The sequence below is a fragment of the Trachinotus anak genome, unplaced genomic scaffold (genome assembly GCF_046630095.1).
Source record: "Trachinotus anak isolate AG129_WGS33_773 ecotype Australia unplaced genomic scaffold, CSIRO_AGI_Tana_v1 ptg000008l, whole genome shotgun sequence".
NCBI lineage: Eukaryota > Metazoa > Chordata > Actinopteri > Carangiformes > Carangidae > Trachinotus > Trachinotus anak.
The window spans coordinates 18,821,423-18,841,517 of record NW_027273859.1 but is presented as its reverse complement, the minus strand read 5'-3'; the positions used below and the strand labels follow the sequence as shown (position 1 = coordinate 18,841,517).

The 20,095-nt window shown below is 40.9% G+C and overlaps 1 protein-coding gene across 3 annotated transcripts in view; it reads right to left on the bottom strand.

Annotated features, from left to right (window-relative positions):
• msh3 (mutS homolog 3 (E. coli)) overlaps window positions 1-18,745 on the bottom strand; it is a 40,975-nt gene extending 22,230 nt beyond the window's left edge. For 2 of the 3 annotated variants that reach the window (XM_071483264.1, XM_071483267.1), the window contains exons 1-16: window positions 18,468-18,745; window positions 18,188-18,311; window positions 17,620-17,933; window positions 15,678-15,917; window positions 14,919-15,035; window positions 14,710-14,827; window positions 14,471-14,610; window positions 13,592-13,758; window positions 9,184-9,293; window positions 8,901-9,015; window positions 7,972-8,056; window positions 6,480-6,589; window positions 4,699-4,831; window positions 2,883-3,070; window positions 1,607-1,775; window positions 1,311-1,375 (exon numbers count right to left, since the gene is read on the bottom strand). In XM_071483264.1, coding sequence (XP_071339365.1) covers window positions 1,311-1,375; window positions 1,607-1,775; window positions 2,883-3,070; window positions 4,699-4,831; window positions 6,480-6,589; window positions 7,972-8,056; window positions 8,901-9,015; window positions 9,184-9,293; window positions 13,592-13,758; window positions 14,471-14,610; window positions 14,710-14,827; window positions 14,919-15,035; window positions 15,678-15,917; window positions 17,620-17,933; window positions 18,188-18,311; window positions 18,468-18,602 — 2,330 coding nt within the window. In that variant the 5' untranslated portion in view covers window positions 18,603-18,745. The remainder of the gene's footprint in view (window positions 1-1,310; window positions 1,376-1,606; window positions 1,776-2,882; window positions 3,071-4,698; window positions 4,832-6,479; window positions 6,590-7,971; window positions 8,057-8,900; window positions 9,016-9,183; window positions 9,294-13,591; window positions 13,759-14,470; window positions 14,611-14,709; window positions 14,828-14,918; window positions 15,036-15,677; window positions 15,918-17,619; window positions 17,934-18,187; window positions 18,312-18,467) is intronic. The other variant, XM_071483266.1, reaches the window with a different exon arrangement.
• Window positions 18,746-20,095: the final 1,350 nt, after the last annotated feature.

Here is a 20,095-nt window from a genome sequence, read left to right as displayed (position 1 = left end):
TCCTCTCCTTGAGCTCTGTTTTGTTTGCTAACAACACCTGAGGGAAATATCTGGCTCTTTAGCTGCTAAATGCTCTACTGTGTTCATTAGCTACTCTAACTCCGGTTTGGTGCGGACAGGTAGCGCGCAGCGGGTTTAATGGGTGTTTGCATCTGGAAACGAGGTTAAGGAGAAGAGTAAGAGTGAACTAAAAGAGTGAAGTTGCGGACTTGATCTATCTATTGTTAATATGAGAAGTAGCAAACCATTTTGGATTAGTTCCATCACCAAACTAAAGCAACCTTTTGCTATGGTCACACTACTGCTGTTGCCTTTTTGTCATTCGTTTGGCTGCACAGTTGGATTGTTTTACCTTGTTGCTTCAACTGCCTGTGTTTTTAATTTGCTGTTGTTACAGAGATATATATACAGTATCAGTATCAGAATTGTCTGATCAGGCCCAAATCCATTCTGCAGCATGACAATGATCCTACACATACAGCCAGAGTTGTAAAGAGCCTCGAGAATGTTTGGAGTGTCGACATACGAATCTAAGTTACATCTGCCAACCAGCATTTCCCATGGCCATATATTGATTTATTATTAACACTTTTTCCATCACTAATTTTCTCTCTGCTCTCTCAGATACTCCAGCCTGCAGCAGTGGATCTGGGCTTTGATCAGCCGGAAAGGGCACACGTCACTCCACTGGCTACACATGGCCGCCTGAATCAAATTCAAGTCACTAATGCTTGCCTTCAGAGACACTTCAGCACCCATCTGCTTAAGCTCAGTAATACAAACTTACGCTCCTTCTCAACCTCTGCGTTCCTCAAAGGAATGCAGCGCATTTCCTGCACACAGGGCAGTTGCAGTCCAGACTGTTCTTATTTGTGGTTCCCCGATGGTGGGACGAGCTACCGAGTCAAAGACGGGGCGTCCCTCTCCATCTTCAACACCTTGTCTCTTAACGCCTCTAACTGCCTGACATGCCTAACTAGCACTTACGATGCATTTTCAGTGCACTTCACCTTACTGAACAGACGTCGCACTTCAAGGTCTCCTACTGTACTGAAGCTTTAGTGTTAGGTCACTTTGGATAAAAGCGTTTGCCAAATGAGTAAATGGAAAAGTTCTAGGAACAATGCAGAACATATCATGCTCTCCATTACATTGTTCAGTGAAAAAGATCTAGAGTTACACAGCTACATAACACTCAGTCTAGACAGCATTAGTTAGTTCAGCAGTGATATTTAAAACAGTCATTGCCACTGTCATATCTGTGTGTGTGTGTGTGTGTGTGTGCGTGTGCGCTGGAGGTGTGAGCTGACCTGCTGATTTTGATCCAGCCGGGTGGTACAGTGGATGACAGCGAGTTCTTCACCTCAACCAGAAACTGAGGGCAGAGGAGGAAGAGGAGGAGGAAGACTTTCATAAATTAGGCCGGAGCAGATGGACAAATTAATGTGTCACTTTTGATTAAAACTGACACACACACTGTTTCAAACACACGCACACACACAGAGAAATCAGATCATCACTGTGAGTCAGGCTTTCACCCAAATCAGGCCATCAATCTCCTCCCACCTGTCTTTCACTCTCAGCCTCAAACACACACAGACGCTACCTCCTGTCCAGAGACGGTGGTGTACTCAAATGCGGGGGCCTTCAGCGTCAGTCGGATTTCTTTGCGGTGGTCTTGAATCTCATTCAGGACGGTCTGGATCTGTTCCCTCCTCTCCTGCAGCACTGGGAAGCCGGACAGATCTGAGAACAGCTCGGTCTTATTCCCCGACCTGCTCATGCACAGAGAGACATTTTCTGAGACATGAGTCTGCTGAGCATAAGGACTTGATGTCACCCTGTAAGAATTATTTCCAGATTTAACACTAGGCACCAGAGTGAATCAGACTGAATGAAATTAGCAACCAAATCAAATTAAATCCATATAGAGGAGTCAAAAAGACACCAGTGGCTCAATCAACAGAGATTTACAAACTTCAAATATGAAATAGCTTTCACAAAAGGTGTTCAAATGTGTATATTCAAATACAACATCAGGTGCCTCTCACATCTATGTCCATGTAAAAAAATATGCAAAATAAAATGGTATGCAAGGCTTGACAAATGCTGCTTGCAAGTTCCCCTTTTCTTAATTTTGAGATAGATAATACAGTACCATCACACGGTACAGTGTACCAGTCAAGTTTATTAGCAAGACAGTCAACTGTATCATTCTAAACCCTCATTAGTGCTGAAATAATTAGTCAATAAGTTGACCAACAGAACCTTTTTTAACTGTTATAACAGTTTTGATAATTTACTTACTGAGCAAAAATGCCAAAATGTAATGTTTTGCAGTTTTTCTCTGTTTGATATCATTATGAACTGAAAACCTTTGGGGTTTGGACTCTTGGTGACCAGTCATTTTTTTGACATTTTATAGATAAAATAATTCATCAGTTAACAAAAAAATAAAAACAAAAAAAAAGCAATAAATGGATCCATAAACTGCAGCCCTGCTCTCCATATCCACCAGACCAGTGAGCACACAAAGCAATTTAAATAATATAACATTGACATGATTGACCAGATGCTTCTGTGCTGACCAATAACAATAACTTACATTATGAGGAACATATCAGTCACCCACAAAGCTTTGTTCAGCAGCAGTAGTAAGGACTTAAATCAGTAGTGACTATTTTGTGTGTTTCTGACTTCTGAATGAAAATTGTAATGGCTATTGTTTTTGCTAACTCTACAGCCCGATAATGTTTTTGTATTGTGAGGCATTGTAGAGCTTTTTGTTGTTTTTTTTTTTTGTATCGCTACTCATGCCAAATACTCAGTTGTTCCTCTTTTTAATCTCCAAATATCTCTTTTTCAAACTGCTGGATACTCACTTGGCCGCCTCTTCATTGAGCACCTTGAGAAAGTTGTGGGCCGGAGCCAGCAGGTCGGGAGTGTCCAACAGCAGGCCACGGAGCAGCACCGAGCTGATCTGTGACTTGATAGCTGGGAGCAAGGCCAGCAGTTCCAGCCCCAGGCGTGAAAGACTGTCACTAATGAGGTAGAACTGCTGCGTGGAAGACTGGAACACACACACACACACATGCAAAGACATGCATAACATTCAGTGAAGCATAAATGCTTGAGCATGTGATGCTTCTGACAGTTGTAACAGAAGCTTCATTTGTGAGGTTGATTTATGGTCCAGAACTAAGAAATACTGTCTTTATTCTCGAACAACATGCAAATCATTTCCTCCTCACTGCTTTGTGTATGCATGAGATTGTGCGTGCTATGTTTCTGTAAACCAGTGAGATTAGATCACTAAATCTCATCTGCACTGGGTATGGAAGCCAAGCTTTAAGAGCAAACATCGATTACTGCCAGCACAGTCGCCCCCCACCCACCCAAAACAAAATTAAATATCACAGCTGCTTTAATGCACTGTCTGTGGCAAAATGTCATTGAAATATAGACGTGGGTTTTTTTTCAGGACTTTGCTCACGGATTTCCTCCTGATTTCTTTATTTACAGTCATTATTGCTCTCAAATAAGGCGACTCAGACTCAGTGAAGAGCCACTGCTGCCATTAACCTATTTTATTTTGTGCAAATTTCAGCTCTTCCAGTAACTGATGACAATCCACAATGTAGGAAATATAGCCGTAAACAGCAGCTACAGTTTTATGTCTCCTCAAGATCAATGCTGCGGCTTTACAAATAAAGCTGGTGATCATTTAAGATGAAATTAACTTAATGGATTAATCAATGTTCCACATTTCACGGCTGAGGAGAAGTAATATTGTAAATTATATTGACTTCATATAGCCATTGGTGATGTCACAGTATAGAACCAAGTCATGAAAGGTTAATGAGAGTCACACTGACAACGGTTTATGGTATTAATCACATGCTGCAGTTTTAATGGTCCTCCATGTCAGCAGCCCCCTTGTTGCTCTTTTATGAACCCAAACAGACAGTGAGTGGAGACCATAAGTGTGCCCTCCCTCCCATTATGTCAATGGAGCCATAGAGACACAGGCCATTACACACAGGTCCATTTATCTACAGATGGGCAAAATGACAATTAAGGACCCTGTGTGTGTGTGTGTGTGTGTGTGTGTGTGTGTGTGTGTGTGTATGTATATGTGACTGTAAGTGTGTGTTTGTGTGCGCCCAGTGACATTTGATCATTTTCTTTTAACAATATATGAAGGAGTCAGGAAGTTGAATGTGAAACAAGACATCAAGATCAGAGCAGAGTTCCTCTCTCATATCTGTACAACACACACACACACACACACACACACACACACACACACACACACACACACACACACACGGGATGAAACCCTCTGACATTTTGAAGATGGGTCCGATGGGAAATGAGATTGTGTCAGACAATCAGGTAAGTGCCACTGAGGCCACTCTTCCCTGTTGTTAATCAAGAGGCATGCCATAAAAGAGACAGTGAGAGTGAGAGAGAGAGAGAATTGTCTTGGTTTTAATTTTTATGCAGAACAGGAGAAGAAGGAAGAAGGAAGAAGGAGGTCTGCTGTACTTGTATAAGACTTTTGTAATCTCTGCCATGGTTTCTAGTTTTAAATAGTTTCACTGCACCCACAGATCTCAGCTTAAGAATGTAACTTGTGTGTGTGAGACTGGAGTAGACAGCGTTGCTCTGATTTCTGCCAGTTTCATTACTTCTTACCTTTTTGTGGTATATGCTGCAGATGCCTCTCTCCAGGTCAGGCAGATGTGACAGCAGGGATCTGATGGAATTTATAGCCACAGAATCAGACTCCAACATCTCCTGCACAGCATCCTGCCTCTCTGAGATGGATCTGTGGGTTCATGGGAGAAAAGGGGGAGCAGGAATTAGGACAAGAAAGAAAGCAAACAGAGAAATTTAAATGTTCAACCCCCAAAATGCCATATTGCTTGTTCAGTTACTTCACTTAGTGCTTTTTTAATAATCTAATATCAAATTATGGGATCTCTGGCACATCCTCTCTGGACACAGTGTAGGTTCTGAGAGTATGAAGATGTGTTGATTAAGTTAAAACATCTTTACAGTACATTTTACAATGGGGCCATATGAGGCAGAAGGTGAGAGTTTAAGAAGATTATAAAAACTGTTTGAAAAAAGGGTTAAAACAGAAAAAACACATATTAACATCTTCTGTAAAAGACACAACGCACACAAAACCTTTCTATCGACATAAGCATCAAGAGAAAATGGACTGAACAACCAGATCAAGACAAGCTTAAAGATGTAATAAATGGACAATGTACTTTGCACGCACATGTGCATGAGTGTCTATGTCTGCGGTGTGTGTCTCAGAATTAATGCGGCTGGTTGTAATCTGGGTTTTACTGATGTTGAAATTCTGTAGAGGGGTTGACTGTATAATCTGAGAGCAGTGCCCAATCCACAGCTATAATCCCTGCCCAGAGAGAGAGGGAGGGCCAACACACCCACACACACACACAGAAAATGCTCACACAATCAATATATGGACAATAAAATTACACTGCAGAGAAAAGACCTGGAATAATGGTGCAGTCTGTAGCAGAGGTGCTGTGAGTCAGTTTCAGCTTTTTATGTGTGTTTTTTCACCGCGTGGTGTTTTTGTAAATAGGAGCAGCTGCTCTGCTGAGTGAAAAATAAGTAAAGTGTTCACATTATAGGTGTTCTCTTGCATCCTCTCCAGCATTGCTTACTTATATGTACCATTGGAGAATTTCACTAAAAGCAGTAATACAAACATCAGAAACAACAACTGGGATGTGGAGATAACTTTAATAACACTCATGTGGTTGCTGAAGCTTGTTTATGCAGGTCAGGAGTATAGAAGTATATAAAAATAATAGCACCTTCTGGTCCTGACACCGTTTATTCATATATTGAATGAACAACATCGGAGGAATTATGCACTTTTGCTTTCTGTCCCATTGAGACAGAGTCAAACAAGAAGTGCTAAAGTTAATGCAAAGATAAATGGTCCTGGACTTTCAGGCCTCTCAGGCGGTGCTTTCTTTCAAGCTGTGTGCACCTGCAGTCTGCAGCCTGTGCCAAAACCATAGAGACACACAGTGTTGTGGATTTTGGAGTTCACGTTAGAATTCAAGTTGTAATAATGACTGAGAAACTTTGAATGCTCAGACGTAGCTCACTTGGACCTTAACAATGCGGAAGTGCCTGAAAATCAAACACTTATGCCCACGTAACTGAACGTAGTTTTAATAGATACAATTTTATTTCATGGATGCACAGCATTTTTCATCCCCACTCTTTAGTTGTCTGATAACATGAACACTTGCAAATTCTACCATATGACATGAAAGCAGAATAAGCGCTGCCTGAGAGGCTTTACTGAAGGAACATGCCCTCACTGTGGTTCTGTGATCCAGAGAGCCTCACAGAGCAGCAAAACTCTTCAGCACTGAGAGTCGTGCTTCATCAGAGGTCAGAGGGTACCCTGTACTCACTGTGGGTCTGTGAGGGGCTGGCTCACCCACTTCCTCATCAGTCTCTTCCCAAAAGGAGTGCAAGTGTGGTCCAACACCCACAACAGACTGCCCTTCACACCACCTTCTGTCTATCAGTATAAGAACACACACAAACACAAAAAAGAGTGTAGATGTGGAAAATGACATAATCCAGCACTGCTGTGTTTTTTTAAGATCAGTAGGAAAAACCATTCTGATATCAGTACTGACAGAGATGAGCAGGTGATGGACGCCACAAGCAGTCAGGTAAGAGGCTTAAACTGGGCTTGAACTCCATGTGTGACATGTGCGTTTGTGTGTGTGTGACATTCTGTGTGTGTGTGTGTGTGTGTGTGTGTGTGTGTGTGTGTGTGTGTGTGTGTGTGTGCGTGTACTGTGCAGAATGTCTGCCCGTCTGACACACATGCCAAAGCCGCAGAGTCGTGCTGAACTTTTGAGCCGTCACCCATGCAAGTCTGACAAGTCACTGAACATTTTCCTTCAGCGTCTCTCATGCATTACATCTAGCTATCTAACTATCTGTAACGCATTACATTTTTACAGTCCACCGTACAAGTGTGACTGTAAACTGATTCCTCCAGGTTGTACAAAGATCATGCAGAAAGTTGTTGCGACATATGTAAAAAAAGAAAAACCAATTTGCACTGGAAGGTGTCTATCTACCTGGACGGCTGTTTACACTGTTATGTGTTGAAGGCTCCCAAAAATGGAAAACTCAAATAAAGTAGGTCAGTCGGTCTAATCCCTGAGCTTTTTCCACTGACGTGAATGTGGCATATATCATGTTCAGGCTTCACCTGTTTGGTGAGTTACGGCTGAACTTCTGCTCAGCAGTCTCTCCCGACCTGGCTCTGGCCAGAGCAGCAGATCTGAGGACTGAGTCAACTTAAGTCACAAAAATGAGAAGATAACATAAAGCAGCTACGATATTTTTAAAACAACGCATCAAAGGACGATGTGAAAGCAATGTGACAACATAAAAAGGTTTGCTTGTAGTGATGAACCCTCAGAGAATTGTCAGCCAAATGTGCAGCTCCCCTGTAAAGCTTTATGAAGCTTTACAGTGAGTTTACAGTTTCAGTTCATTTTCATTTTGTCATTTTTTCACCTTTTGCCTGTTTTCAGTGAAGAACCTCTTACGACCTACTGTATCCTACCTGCTCAGCATCAAACTGCAGAGAGACACAGTAAATCACCCTACCTGGTAAACGCAGTGGAGAATTTAGCATCTAAAGCACCAGATATTTCCCTCCGGAGATCAGAGACAAAAACGGAGCTTAACTCCCTAAAGACTAGATTTCACTTGACTTTATACCTGTAAGCAATGACGTTCAAGTTTCAAATTTTGTCCTGCAACAATTAAGAAGACTGAGAGTCTACAGCCATGCTAGCAGTTCTGTGAGGCTATACTTAGGCACCGGAGGATTATACAGTATGGTGGTGAAAACATCCAGCTGAGATGTGCGTCTACCTGATTGTTAAGGATCTCCAGGTTCCTGAGTGTGGCGGCACCGAGGATCATACCCTCCAACTTGCAGGACAGATGCAGAAATGAGCTGTGTGGAGCGCAAGAAGTGTTAAAATTCAGTTGCATAATGTGAATAATATCCTCTTCCTTATTGTTTTTAAAATGATTTGGCAACATTTCCATAACTCAAAACCAAACCTCTGACTGAAAAATTAGGTTTTTGGGTTGTAAAATGTTGGTATTCAAACTGAGACACAGAGTTCAGGTCACTGTCTGAATGCTTTTCTTTTGCACTTTAACCCTGCAGTGTTTCTGAGGAGAGGAACAACTTCTCTGCTGACAAATGAGTGACATTATAGGTTTCATCTTAAACTTACAACCTCTGACAACACTGTCTTATATGTGATGGTGGAGAATGTCATTCAAAATGTTAAATCAAATATCGGGAACAGAAAACTGCAGGAAGAGATTGTTTTTATAAATGTCAGATGGCCACTGAAGCTAAGTATTACGCAGGCCAAGAATCAGACAGTAATCCATGACTATATTGTTCAAAACTGCAGGAGTTAAGAACATGAGAGTGAATTTCAAAGAAGGAAGTTTTAAAATGTGATGATCGTGATAGTGAAAATTCACAATTTCACTATGACTTTGCATAAACTGTACAATGTTGGCGTTCACCTCAAAAGGTTGTAAAAGGGGTTAAAAATAAAAAATAAAAAGAGATAAATGTTCACTTCAAAGTAATACAGTTTAAAATAAGTTGTGAAACAGTCTTTTATATTACTGTGGGGCAGTGCGTAAATTTCCTCACATTCCTGACCAGAATCCAACTCTCAAAATTAAACATAGACCCAGGAATTCACAGTGGGAAGAAGCTTGAAGTCTGTGTTGCTGTACGTGTTTGTTTGTGTATGTGGGTCTGTGTGTACCTTTCACTCCTAAGAACTCTCTCCAAGTTGAATTCTTGGAGGTACTGGATGAGCGGCCCCAGACAGCAGATCACTGGGCTCTCCAAGGACGCTACACTCGACAGAGAGCGAGCGCCTGGAGGACACAAACACACACACAAACAGCCAGTGATCACAAGCCCGCTCCACAGACACATCCAGTGTTTTACATCTGAAGGGCTGTGAGAGTATACGGGCAGCTGAAGGGAATGTAGAATCAAAGACTGAAAAGAAAAGAGGGATGCAGTGGCACAAACAAACGCACCTTTCCCGTGGGTGTGGCAGTAGAATTCAGTGACTGCGTTCATTGCAGAGGCGAACTCAAACTGAGCGCTGTCTCTCTTCTCAACTCTCACACGGTCATCAGCCTGAGGACTGGAGAGGAGCAACATCAGGGCATTGATTCAAGAGTCCAGTGATGCTTGTGACTGTACAGACAGACTCAAGAAGGACACGCAACATCTGATGTCAGATGATTCTTTCTGTGAGATGAATTAGACACAGCAGCAGAGCATGTTCCAGCCATCCTTTTGTTCAACCAGACTCTACGGATACAAACACACACACGCAGGCAAACCTCAGTCACATGCCCAGACACACAGCTCCCCTGTATCTCCCCATCTCCCCGCTGCTCCACCGCATCACCCTATTGTTCCATTCATTCTCTAGGCATTGCTGCTCTCAAGGACTTGGTTGCTTTGTCCTCTCTGCTGTTGCCAGGGCAACCAAGGCAAGCATGTGGCTGTGGACACAGTGCTGAAGCATTTTCTGTCTTCCGTTTCCTAATGCTTTTTCACTCACACTCACACATACACACACACACACACAAACACACACACGTAGAAGAAACATCATTTTTCACTTCAGCCACTGGTCGGACTGGGAACAAAGATTGCATAGTGTGATCAATAAACTGCATATTGTGCCAGCAGTGCAACTATGACCATTAATCATTTAACCAGTCAACTCAGCCATATTATGAGGTTTACAAGAACATCAAAAACTGCAGATATTGATCCAGGGACAGAGGGAAGTAGTGCAGCATTTCTACAGCAATGTGAACCTGGGTTTAGGAACTTTCAGTCTGAATTGAGGTTCTCAGGAAACTACAAAGTTACATACTGGTTGCCGTTTATTCAAACAACCGAGCAGGGATTTGAGTTTTCCTCATAACGCCAGTCAAAATGAAAGGATAAGTTCACTTTGTGTTATCTAATCTACAGATGATTTGGTTTAATTTGATTTGCGATCCCTTGTTTTTTGGTGCTCACACTGTTGAAAAACTACAGCCACTCCAGCGGTGCACAACGCTCCTATGAGCTAAATGCTAATGCATGCTATCACGCAAGTAATGACAATGTTAACATGCTGTTTAGCAGGTCTAATTATTCACAATGTCAGTCATCTTTAGCTTAGCATGTTAGCAAGATAGCATCTGCCAGCAGTAATCACAAAGTACAGCTGAGGCTGATGGGAATTGTATAAAGTGTATTATAGTATTTGGCAAAAAAACATACTACTGAATAAATCAAAATTGTAACCTGATGATGACGCTGGAGGAAGTAATCAATGAAGTGATTAGAATTCATCCTCAGAGCATACAGTTGTAGTTGTTGGATGAAAAGTGAAGGGATCATCACTTTAGGATCTTTAGGATTCATCGTATGGGAACCAAAAGGCCAACAACATGCAACAAAGCCCCCCCAGGCAGGGAGTCAAAGCATGAATGCTGCTGTTATGTGGTATAACCCTTAACAATTCAGCCACAGTGGCGCCCCTCAACGCCATTCCTCGACACTATGAGCACAAGAAATTGTAATTAGGGTTTAGTCTATCACTGCAGATGTGCAGGGGTGGGTGCTTCATATTAAGAGGTGACACGCCACGTCTTTGACCATGAGGCTTCTTTCTTTAATTTTTTCTATTTCTTTAAATGCTCACAGCACTGTGATAGTGATAATCAATCCAAAGCAGGGACGGCTATAGGTTAAAGAAGAGTATTGAGACCCAGAGATCGAAGGTTAATGTGCACAACAGATTAAGGTGCTCGATTAGTCTGTATGGCTGCAGGGTGAACACAAATCACACACACTCTCACACACACACACACACACACTGAATACACAGTGGCTCTATCTGATACATGACTGCTGTCTTACCATGCATGCACACCATGTGATATTAACTTTCAACAGTGTCAGTCATCGACTTAAAGTGGAAAAGCAGGAACATCTGTATTGACATCAGTGGTCGCTGAGCTCGCTCTGATCCTGACTCATGACTCCAGGCTGTGGATGAGTAAAGCAACTAAAGCTGCACCTAGCTACTGCCAACCTCCCAGGGACTCATTACCTGCCGCTCCATTGACACACATACAGCCCGTTGCCTTGGGGCCCGTCTCAATAGCCCACCCCAGAGACAGGGAGGCTGTTGAGGTAACGTCAACAGGCACAAAAATCCCCCGTTTTAAATGTTCACCTGGGTGGGTCTTGCTTCTGTATGTTTTAATGGGTTGGTGTTATATTAGTGCAATTTTTACAAGTGTCAAAGCTGATTATCAAAACATCTATTTCAGAATATTTATGCATTTTAAGTGTCATTCTTCTCGGTTTGATGACTCATGATTGAGAAAAAAAAAAAATTGCCTAGAAAAATGTCTTGGGTGGATGGTCTGTAAAAGGCCGCACAAAGCTGAGTAGTGTGTGTGAATATAAATGTGATACATTTACTGTCCAAGCTAAACAGACAAACCTGCCCTGTATTTGTATGATACAGGATGAAAACTGAGAAGAGTCTTGTCTCTGACCAGCACAACGCTAGAGAGCAGTGCTGTTCAAACACAATAATTGGACTGGCCTTTACAGGCCCATCTCCACTGTAACGGCTGAAAAAGGAGGAGGGGGAGAGACAAAGGAAGACAGGCATGAATACAAATGAACTAAAATTTCCAGGATTAAATCTAAACTAAGAGGGAAAAAATGAAAGCTTAGGAAATAGCAACTGGTATTAAGAAAAAAAACGAAAAAAAACGTGAATAATGAGCGACGTTCACCCTCAAGGAGTCAAAAGCAGCAGACATGCCTCCCATTTATCCAACCATCGCCTTCTAATCTAATCCACTCCCTGCCACTTCCTCATTTCATTTTCACAGCATAATACAATCACAGGCAGCCTCCAGAGGAATCCGTCCCCACTGGTGTGAACGTGGTGGGTGCAGACTGTCAGCAGAGATGAGCCAAACGGTGGCACGATGGGAGGCAACAGGTCTCTGGACTACAGCAGTTCAGCGTCACTGTTGCTGGCGGAGCTGTTAGTCAGACGAAGTGTTGAACTCCTTGTGATCTTGCGGTTTATACAGCAGCCTGCACGCATTGAATCCAAGTCCGTATTGGCATCAGAGACTTGGCTGAAGCTCTGACTCCCTGTTGTACCTCATGTTCTTATGCTGGGCTAATCACTGATGAGTCGACTGCTGCCAAATTTCTATCATTTGAAATAATGGTGTTATGTTGACTGTTAAGTGCTTAAAGTATATGTTGATTATTTGTCTGTCAGGTACCCATAGGCACACTAAAAGAGGTTTTGCCTGCTGTTATAATTAAAAGATTCCTTCCTACTGTGATTTCAATGTCAGTGAAATCAGAAGTTTATCTAACGTGAGGCCCCCTGCCATCTGTGCTGCACTGCGTTTTTATGTATTAAATGAGCACTTTGTGGGTCTCTACTCAGTTGCAGTGGAAGAATAGTAACAAAAAGAGGACATTTTGTTTAATAAAGGCTGTATATTAGCTATACTGGCGGCAGATAAACTTCTGAAAACACTTTCACACTGAACAAGGACTCTGGATTTGTCCCTCATCACTTACATTGAAAGCTCATAAAAAAAATTATCTTAATCTGAACAAGGAAAGCTTGTGCCACTGTTTATAGTTGTTTTTTTCCTTTTATTTTAACTAAAATGTTCACTTTATCCAAAGTAACATTTTTAATGTTTGACCTTTACATGCACTGCAGTGGTTTTTCCATGATGGTGTTGATAATACTAGTCTGAATACTGTAGTCTGAAAACTGTTATTTAGCAAATTGTAAATGCACATTGTAAAATTAGGATACATTTATATAACCATATATATCTATAGTTTGTACCATCTGACTTCCAAGCAGCAGCAGTTTGGAAAAACAGCGATGGAAGTAAAAAGTTCTAAAGGCTCCCAAATACATTAATCAACATTAGAGCCTGCTTCAGTCTCCAGAGCCACCAGCCAACTATTATTACCTTTTTTTTTTTTTAACATTCAACAACTACTTTACATGTTTGACCAATTATATACATTTAACACATCACCTGACAGTATTGTAAAAACATCTATAAACTTTTAAAATATATAAGCACTGGCTGGAGCCTGTTTCGCCCTGCACTGGTACCTAGGGTGCTGAGGTCCATTATCACATAACCTCTATATGAGACTGCATTGATTTCCTCATCCAGACTGAGCCCTGAGAAGTCCTGACAAAACAACTGTCTACCAGCCTGGGGAAATTTAAACACAATCCCTCACAATTTAATAGACTTAAACTCACAAACAAACACACACGCGCACATCAGCAGTTCAGAATACACTCATGTGGTACACGGGTATGTAGTGCCCTCTAGTGTCCTAATAGCAGATTACCTGGCATTAGCAATGCTCTGTAGGAGTCTGTGGGTTGGTTCGGAGAGTTCAGAGGGCACCAGGATCTCCACAGGGTTGATCTTTAGGACACGAGCCTCCAGCTCAGAGCGAGACTCACCATCAGGGAAACAGTCCAGTAACACGTCTCCTGTGCTGGGCTGGACTGCCTACATACACAAACACACACACAACACAAATGCACGCATTGAAGAAATAACAAAGAAAACATATGCATATACCATGGTAAGACATTTACTTTTTCTCCCTGTGCTGCTTTGCCCGTTGGTCTGACTTTCAAGGGTAATGTTATGTTGTTCTGAAATAATTCCTTCACATTAATCATACAATAAAGGCTTTTAAGATTTCAAACTCGGGGCTACTGCTTCACATTAACATGCAATAAATTAATTGTTGCCTAAAACAAAGACAACAGATGACAATGTCAGTTTTTGGCTGATGCTCTGACATAAATACCTGACAAATAAAGGAATGGACCTTCATCAATGACTTCAGATGTTAGAGGGAAAGTTAATTTGGTATGAACAGAATCAAAAAATCTCTGATGACTAATTTTTATAAGTTCAGGATGAGTGTATGTTTGTAATTATCCAATCCACAGATTCAATTGTCAACTCATCAATTACAGACTGAAAGAACCAATATAACATTCAAATACACTGGTAATTTACCATCAATTACATCAAAATACACAAAGGAGGAACAGATAATAACACAACCCAATGACTTGTATTGACAAACAAGCTGAGATATTATCTTCCTTTATTTCTCAACTATTAATATTAATCTGCTTAAAACTGAACAACCTAATAAACAAGTTGCATCCCCACTTTATTGTGATTTTGTACTCATCCTACTCACCACCAGCCCCACAGTGAGCTGCGTCTTCACTTTATTCCAGTTCTCACTAATACACAGCAGGAAGCTGTCGGGAGGATCCAACATCACATCACCACAGGCCCCGCCCTCCACATCCTGCAGTCTGCACACCGGGTTCACATCTCACAAAACTGTCAAGGTAATAGCTTCAGACAAGCAGAGATAGAAAAAAGCTGTTTTCAGGACACATGGACACAGATATTCACAGTCTATAAGGATACCCTCTCCCACCAGAGTGGACTTGGTGTACAGAGCACTGAGCTCACGAGTGAACAGAGCGTTCCTATTGGCCCCCGAGGCCTTGATGGCAGATGTCTCCGTCTGCTTAACCACACCAACCTAGAAATTAAACACAATAATGTAGCAATAACAAACGGCGTGGCTCTTTTTTAAAATATGAACAATACGCAATAGATACATTACTTCATACCTTGTGTCCGTGGGACACCAACCGTCTGACATGAACAAACAGGCGGTGTGTGGGGATGCTGCACGTCATGAAGTTATGATCCAGATGACAGACGATATTCAGCTCCTTTGCAGCAATCTGTTCACACACACAAAGATGACATCTGCGCCACCTTAAAAGATAACTGAGGCCAAAGTGAGTGCTCCGGAAATTTCTCAAAATGACCTCTCTCTCCCTTCAAATTCCAGGAAATTTTTGACATGCTCTCTAGAGTGAGTTTTTGGTCTGAAAGTGGTGCAAAAAAAAAAAAAAATTCAATTTAGGATTAAGTGCTGGAAACAGTCATAAATCAGTAATTATCACATAAAAAATGTTGTTTCCTACCCAAAATTACACAGATTTATAAATATGGGGAAAAAAAAAAAAATTCAATTTAGGATTAAGTGCTGGAAACAGTCATAAATCAGTAATTATCACATAAAAAATGTTGTTTCCTACCCAAAATTACACAGATTTATAAATATGGGGAAAGTAAAATTTAGGATATACAGTACATAAAAGCAGCTAGCAAGTCATCAAAAAATACTGTATACACACTCACAAACATTTCACTGAGAGAGTGGGCATACTTAAAAATTGCATTAATACTGACTAAATATCCTTCAACAAGCAATGAAATATAATTTAATTATTACAGACAGTATTATAGTTAATATATTTTGGATTCACATTGTTAAAGCTCCGTTTGCATCATGAACATGGATGCTTTTCAGCTCTCACCTCTGCATCATCTCCAAAGAACCTGTACTTGTAGCCACACTCTACAGCCAACAGGGCATCCTTGTATTTCTGTTTCAGCTGGATGACCTGCTGTTCCAGGGGAGTGTAAACACTTTTGGAGCGTCTGGAGGGGGCGCCAGCATCTGACAGAGGACTCGGATTTGCAACCTTTCCTCCTCCCCCTCCTCCCCCTCCTCCTCCTCCTTGTCCGGACTTTGCAAACTGAGACAAGAGGAAGCGCTGCCAATGGAAAAAAAAAAACCACATAGATCACCCTGACAAAAGACACTTTGTATTTTCAGCAGCAACAGTTCCCCACCCAAAACTTTCAGTTCTCACTTATCTGCTCACGTGTGAAAAAAAAAACAAAAAACACATCATGCTAAGTTTATTCCCCTTTACAAGTTCAGTCACTTCATCTTTCTCTTTTTTGTTGTCTTGCCTGGCAAATACTGGATTGTATGACCAATATCCAGACCAATAGTATTGATATTTGAAAGTTTAATAATCCAACATTAATATGATGGCCAATAGTCACAAATAAACAAATAACATGAACAAACATTTTTAAGAGAGACCCACCAAACATGTTTTTGGCTGGACCACAATGCACACAAAGTTGTCTTGTGTGACTTTTAAATTAAACCTTTGCAAAGGTTTCAATCATTCAACGAGTATCTGAGCTGAAAGACAAGAGGAAGAACAATCACATATGTTTTATAAGAAGAACAGCTACCCCCCTGTGATTATGGGTGTCTTTAATGTTTTATTGTCCATCATCTATGTGAAGCACCTTTTGCTACTTTTCATTGTATAAAAAGTGCTATACAAATAAAGTATGATTGATTGATTGATTGGTTGTTTTCTCACAGCTCAGCTATGCACGGTCATTCTCTGCACAGTAGCTTCTTCTCAGATACATTTAGTCCCTGCTGTCTGATTCAAGCAGAAACTAACAGGAAAAGAAATGTGCTGTAGAAAAGGTCAAATTTCAGGTCACAGTAGTTTTCCAGCATACGTGACAATATGTTAGTTCAAAGAGAGCCACCAATGATGCCCGCTCTCATGCCTACTCTGTTCAGTGAGTGGTAGAGATGGGGAGTAGCAGTTTATTACCAAGGCAGTGGCACTGAGAGACTAAATAATAGACTGTGTTGCTTCTAACTTTCTCTCTAAGGCATCATTTTACAATTATTAGTTAGTTTTACAATTAGTTACTGTTTCATACTTGACTGTATTAGAATACTGTGTATTTGAGCACAGAAGGTAGGAGAGAAGCAAACAGATAAAGGACTGAAAGCAGCTGACACTAGTCCTAATACAGTACGATGATGTCAGTTGTGTGGTTCCATCCTGCATCCTCAATTTCACACATAGACAATTAGCGGTCCAGACATATACTAGGTTTTGACCCACTCTTGTGTACAGAACTGTGACCACAGTATGTTCTCATTTCTAATTTTCATTTCTATGCAAGAACGTCCTGATAATTATACACAAACTCATGCACCAGTACAGATGTACGTGCAAAAACTTAACATCAGCCGATATATTGACCCAGCTGATTCATCAGTCCAGCTCATGTTTTTCTTGATTATAATACGTGGTGCTTATAAATGCAGTGTAGTTGACATACAATTATATATGTTTGTGTCATGATTACTTAAAAAAAATCTTAGAGTAGAGAATAATGAAACTCCAACCTTCTACAAGGCTGCTCCTCAATCCACAAAATGTAAACTCTTGTGTAAAACACCTCATTGATCCTGTATGAGGAAATTGGCTTTTTTGCTTGCCCTCCTGTGGTGCTGCCTTGCTCGTGGACACCTTAGCAGGGCCAGTACTTGCCATCATGAGGGCTTTTACCTCAATCCTGGGGCCAACCTTTGCCCAAAGGACACAGTGACAGTGAAGTGATTGAGTCATCATTTATCATGAGTACCTGTTTTGTAGCAGCCAGTCCTGAACTCTCCATTTCTTTAACCTCCTCCTCCTCCTCGTCATCCTCATCCTCATGCTCCTCCTCTGCCTGCTGAAGTCTGTTATTATTGCTGTGTTGATCTGGAATATCACGAGGAGACCAAACACTGCTTCCTTGGCCACAGATTTCACTGCTAGCGCCAGCTGTCTTCTTTTCCTCTCTCTGAGGGTCATTGTCCCTGACACTGGGCTCAGCCATCAAGTTGAAGCCCTTCAGCTTCTCCAGGGTGGAGGAGCAGAGGCTGCGTGCTCCTCGACTCGATATTAGCTTTGTTTCTGAAGAGAGAAGAAATACAGTGTAAATACAACTCACACAATGTGAATATTTTTGCTCTTTTTCATACACAGTCTTGATGTGGTTGCACTTAATAGACATTATTTTATCTATGTTAAATTAGTCAAACTTAACAGAGGGATTTAACATCACTGTGTGCTCGTTGATGCTTTTGGAAGCTGGAAACGGTGAGGTGTTGGTGACCTTTGTAAGGGTTGAGAAGGGGGGATTTTCAGTTTGAGGTGCACACACTCACCGTCAGTGCTCTGGCAGGGTGCAGGCTCACAGTCCAAATCCTCCACCTGCTGATCCTGTACAGACAGCTTTGCTCGTTTGGTTGGCTTTCCAAAATGTTCAGAGGAATCAGAGGAGAGTTTCTGCTGCAGGACAAAAGCAACTGAAGTTCACTGATGAGCATTCCCAGATGAAGCATATCTGATCTGAGCATGTGTGTGTGTGTGTGTGTGTGTCTGTGTGTGTGTGTGTGTGTGTGTGTGTGTGTGTGTGTGTGTTGTAATGAGTGAAGCACACCTCACCTTGCCTCTTGAAAGCTGGTGCTCAGCGGGCTTTCGATTAATCCCATACTTAGTGTTGGAGGTGTTGCCGCTGCTCAGTCTTGCGAAGTACTTGCTGATGGGAGCGTGGCAGGACTTTTTCAGAGATTTTGGCATCTTTCTGTTTGCTCTTCTATTAGATGCACCGTAGAAATAAATGTGCAGAAATGTGTGCACATGTGAAGCCCATCGGTGTTGTGCAAGGCTTTAGCTTCAGCTGCCCGGCTTTTCAAAACATAGCGGCGCATATGTGAGCTCACACAGACGCATAAATGACGTAGCCAACGTCAAGTACAAGGATGTAAGACGGATTCCGGTTATGTCTTTCAAAATATAACTAATGGGCTTGAGAAACTGTGGCTTGCTTTTGCACACCTAGTCTGATTAAATGTAAATAAATAAATAAGTAAATTTCTTTTCTTGCTTTTTTTCTTTTCTGAGGTTGCATTGATGTGCTGCAAATTATGTCTGCAAAACATTATCATGAAATTGATGCAATGTCATAGTCTAACTCCCATGTGAACCAGCTCGGTCTGGACTATCTCATAGATATACTCATGTGCATGGTTTTTCCATCTTTTCTTTTCTTGGTATGTCATCTCATCAAGTTATGTCATTTGGATACTCTTTTTATTTTGAAATGTACTAAAGTACTTCCGGTATTACGATGTGTGAAAGTGAGCTTGAGATCATAGACGTTTTAGAGCTGCATTTCTAAACATAAAGTGCACCACTTACATGCAGTAAAACTGGTACAATAATAAGGATCATTATTAAAAAAAAAATAATAATTGCATGATATCTGATATTATTATATCATACTCCTTACGAAATGGTATATGTAGGCCTAATATCAGATGATTTCAAAATACTCTAGAAACAAGTATGTCATAATGCAGTAATTAGCACATTTGAAATAAATCGTGAATAAAGAAAGATCAGTCCAAGAGGGAAGTCTTTTTCGTGTGTTTGTGTTGAATCCTTGAAATACTATTACCACATATTCTGTTTACCCACTAATGTTTTTGTTTTACACCCAACGTTGATGTTTATGTTGAAAGTATTTTTTTGTAGAAAAGAAACCAAATTACTGACTCATTTATTCATAAACTGTATCTTTATGGACAGATTTTGGTCAAATTTTAGTTAGTCATTTCCAACTTTATAAACTCTGTTAAAGATGTAAAGAATGTAAAGACAATGTAAAGACCCCAAGACTAATTGCATTGTAAATGCTATGTTATTATAATGCAAAATAGCTTAATTGACAAATGTCTTTTTTTTTTAACCCATGAAAACAAAAAGTGTGTATAGACAATTAACTATTGTAAGTACATTCTTAAAAACACCATGAAAAAAACCATGAACTGGACAATTGAACTGAATTGAATTGAAAGCTTTATTGTCATTGTATAAAATACAACAAGACTGGCGTGCGACTCCCGGACAGTGCAACATTAAGAAACATGCCAGGACGTTAAAACATCGAAAACAAGACCACTTGCAGTTCAAACAAGGACAAGATTAAAAGTGCAAACAGTATATGTTAGAGGAAGCAATGACTTTATAAATAAAATAAATAAATAGATAATGAAATGTTTCTTATTGCA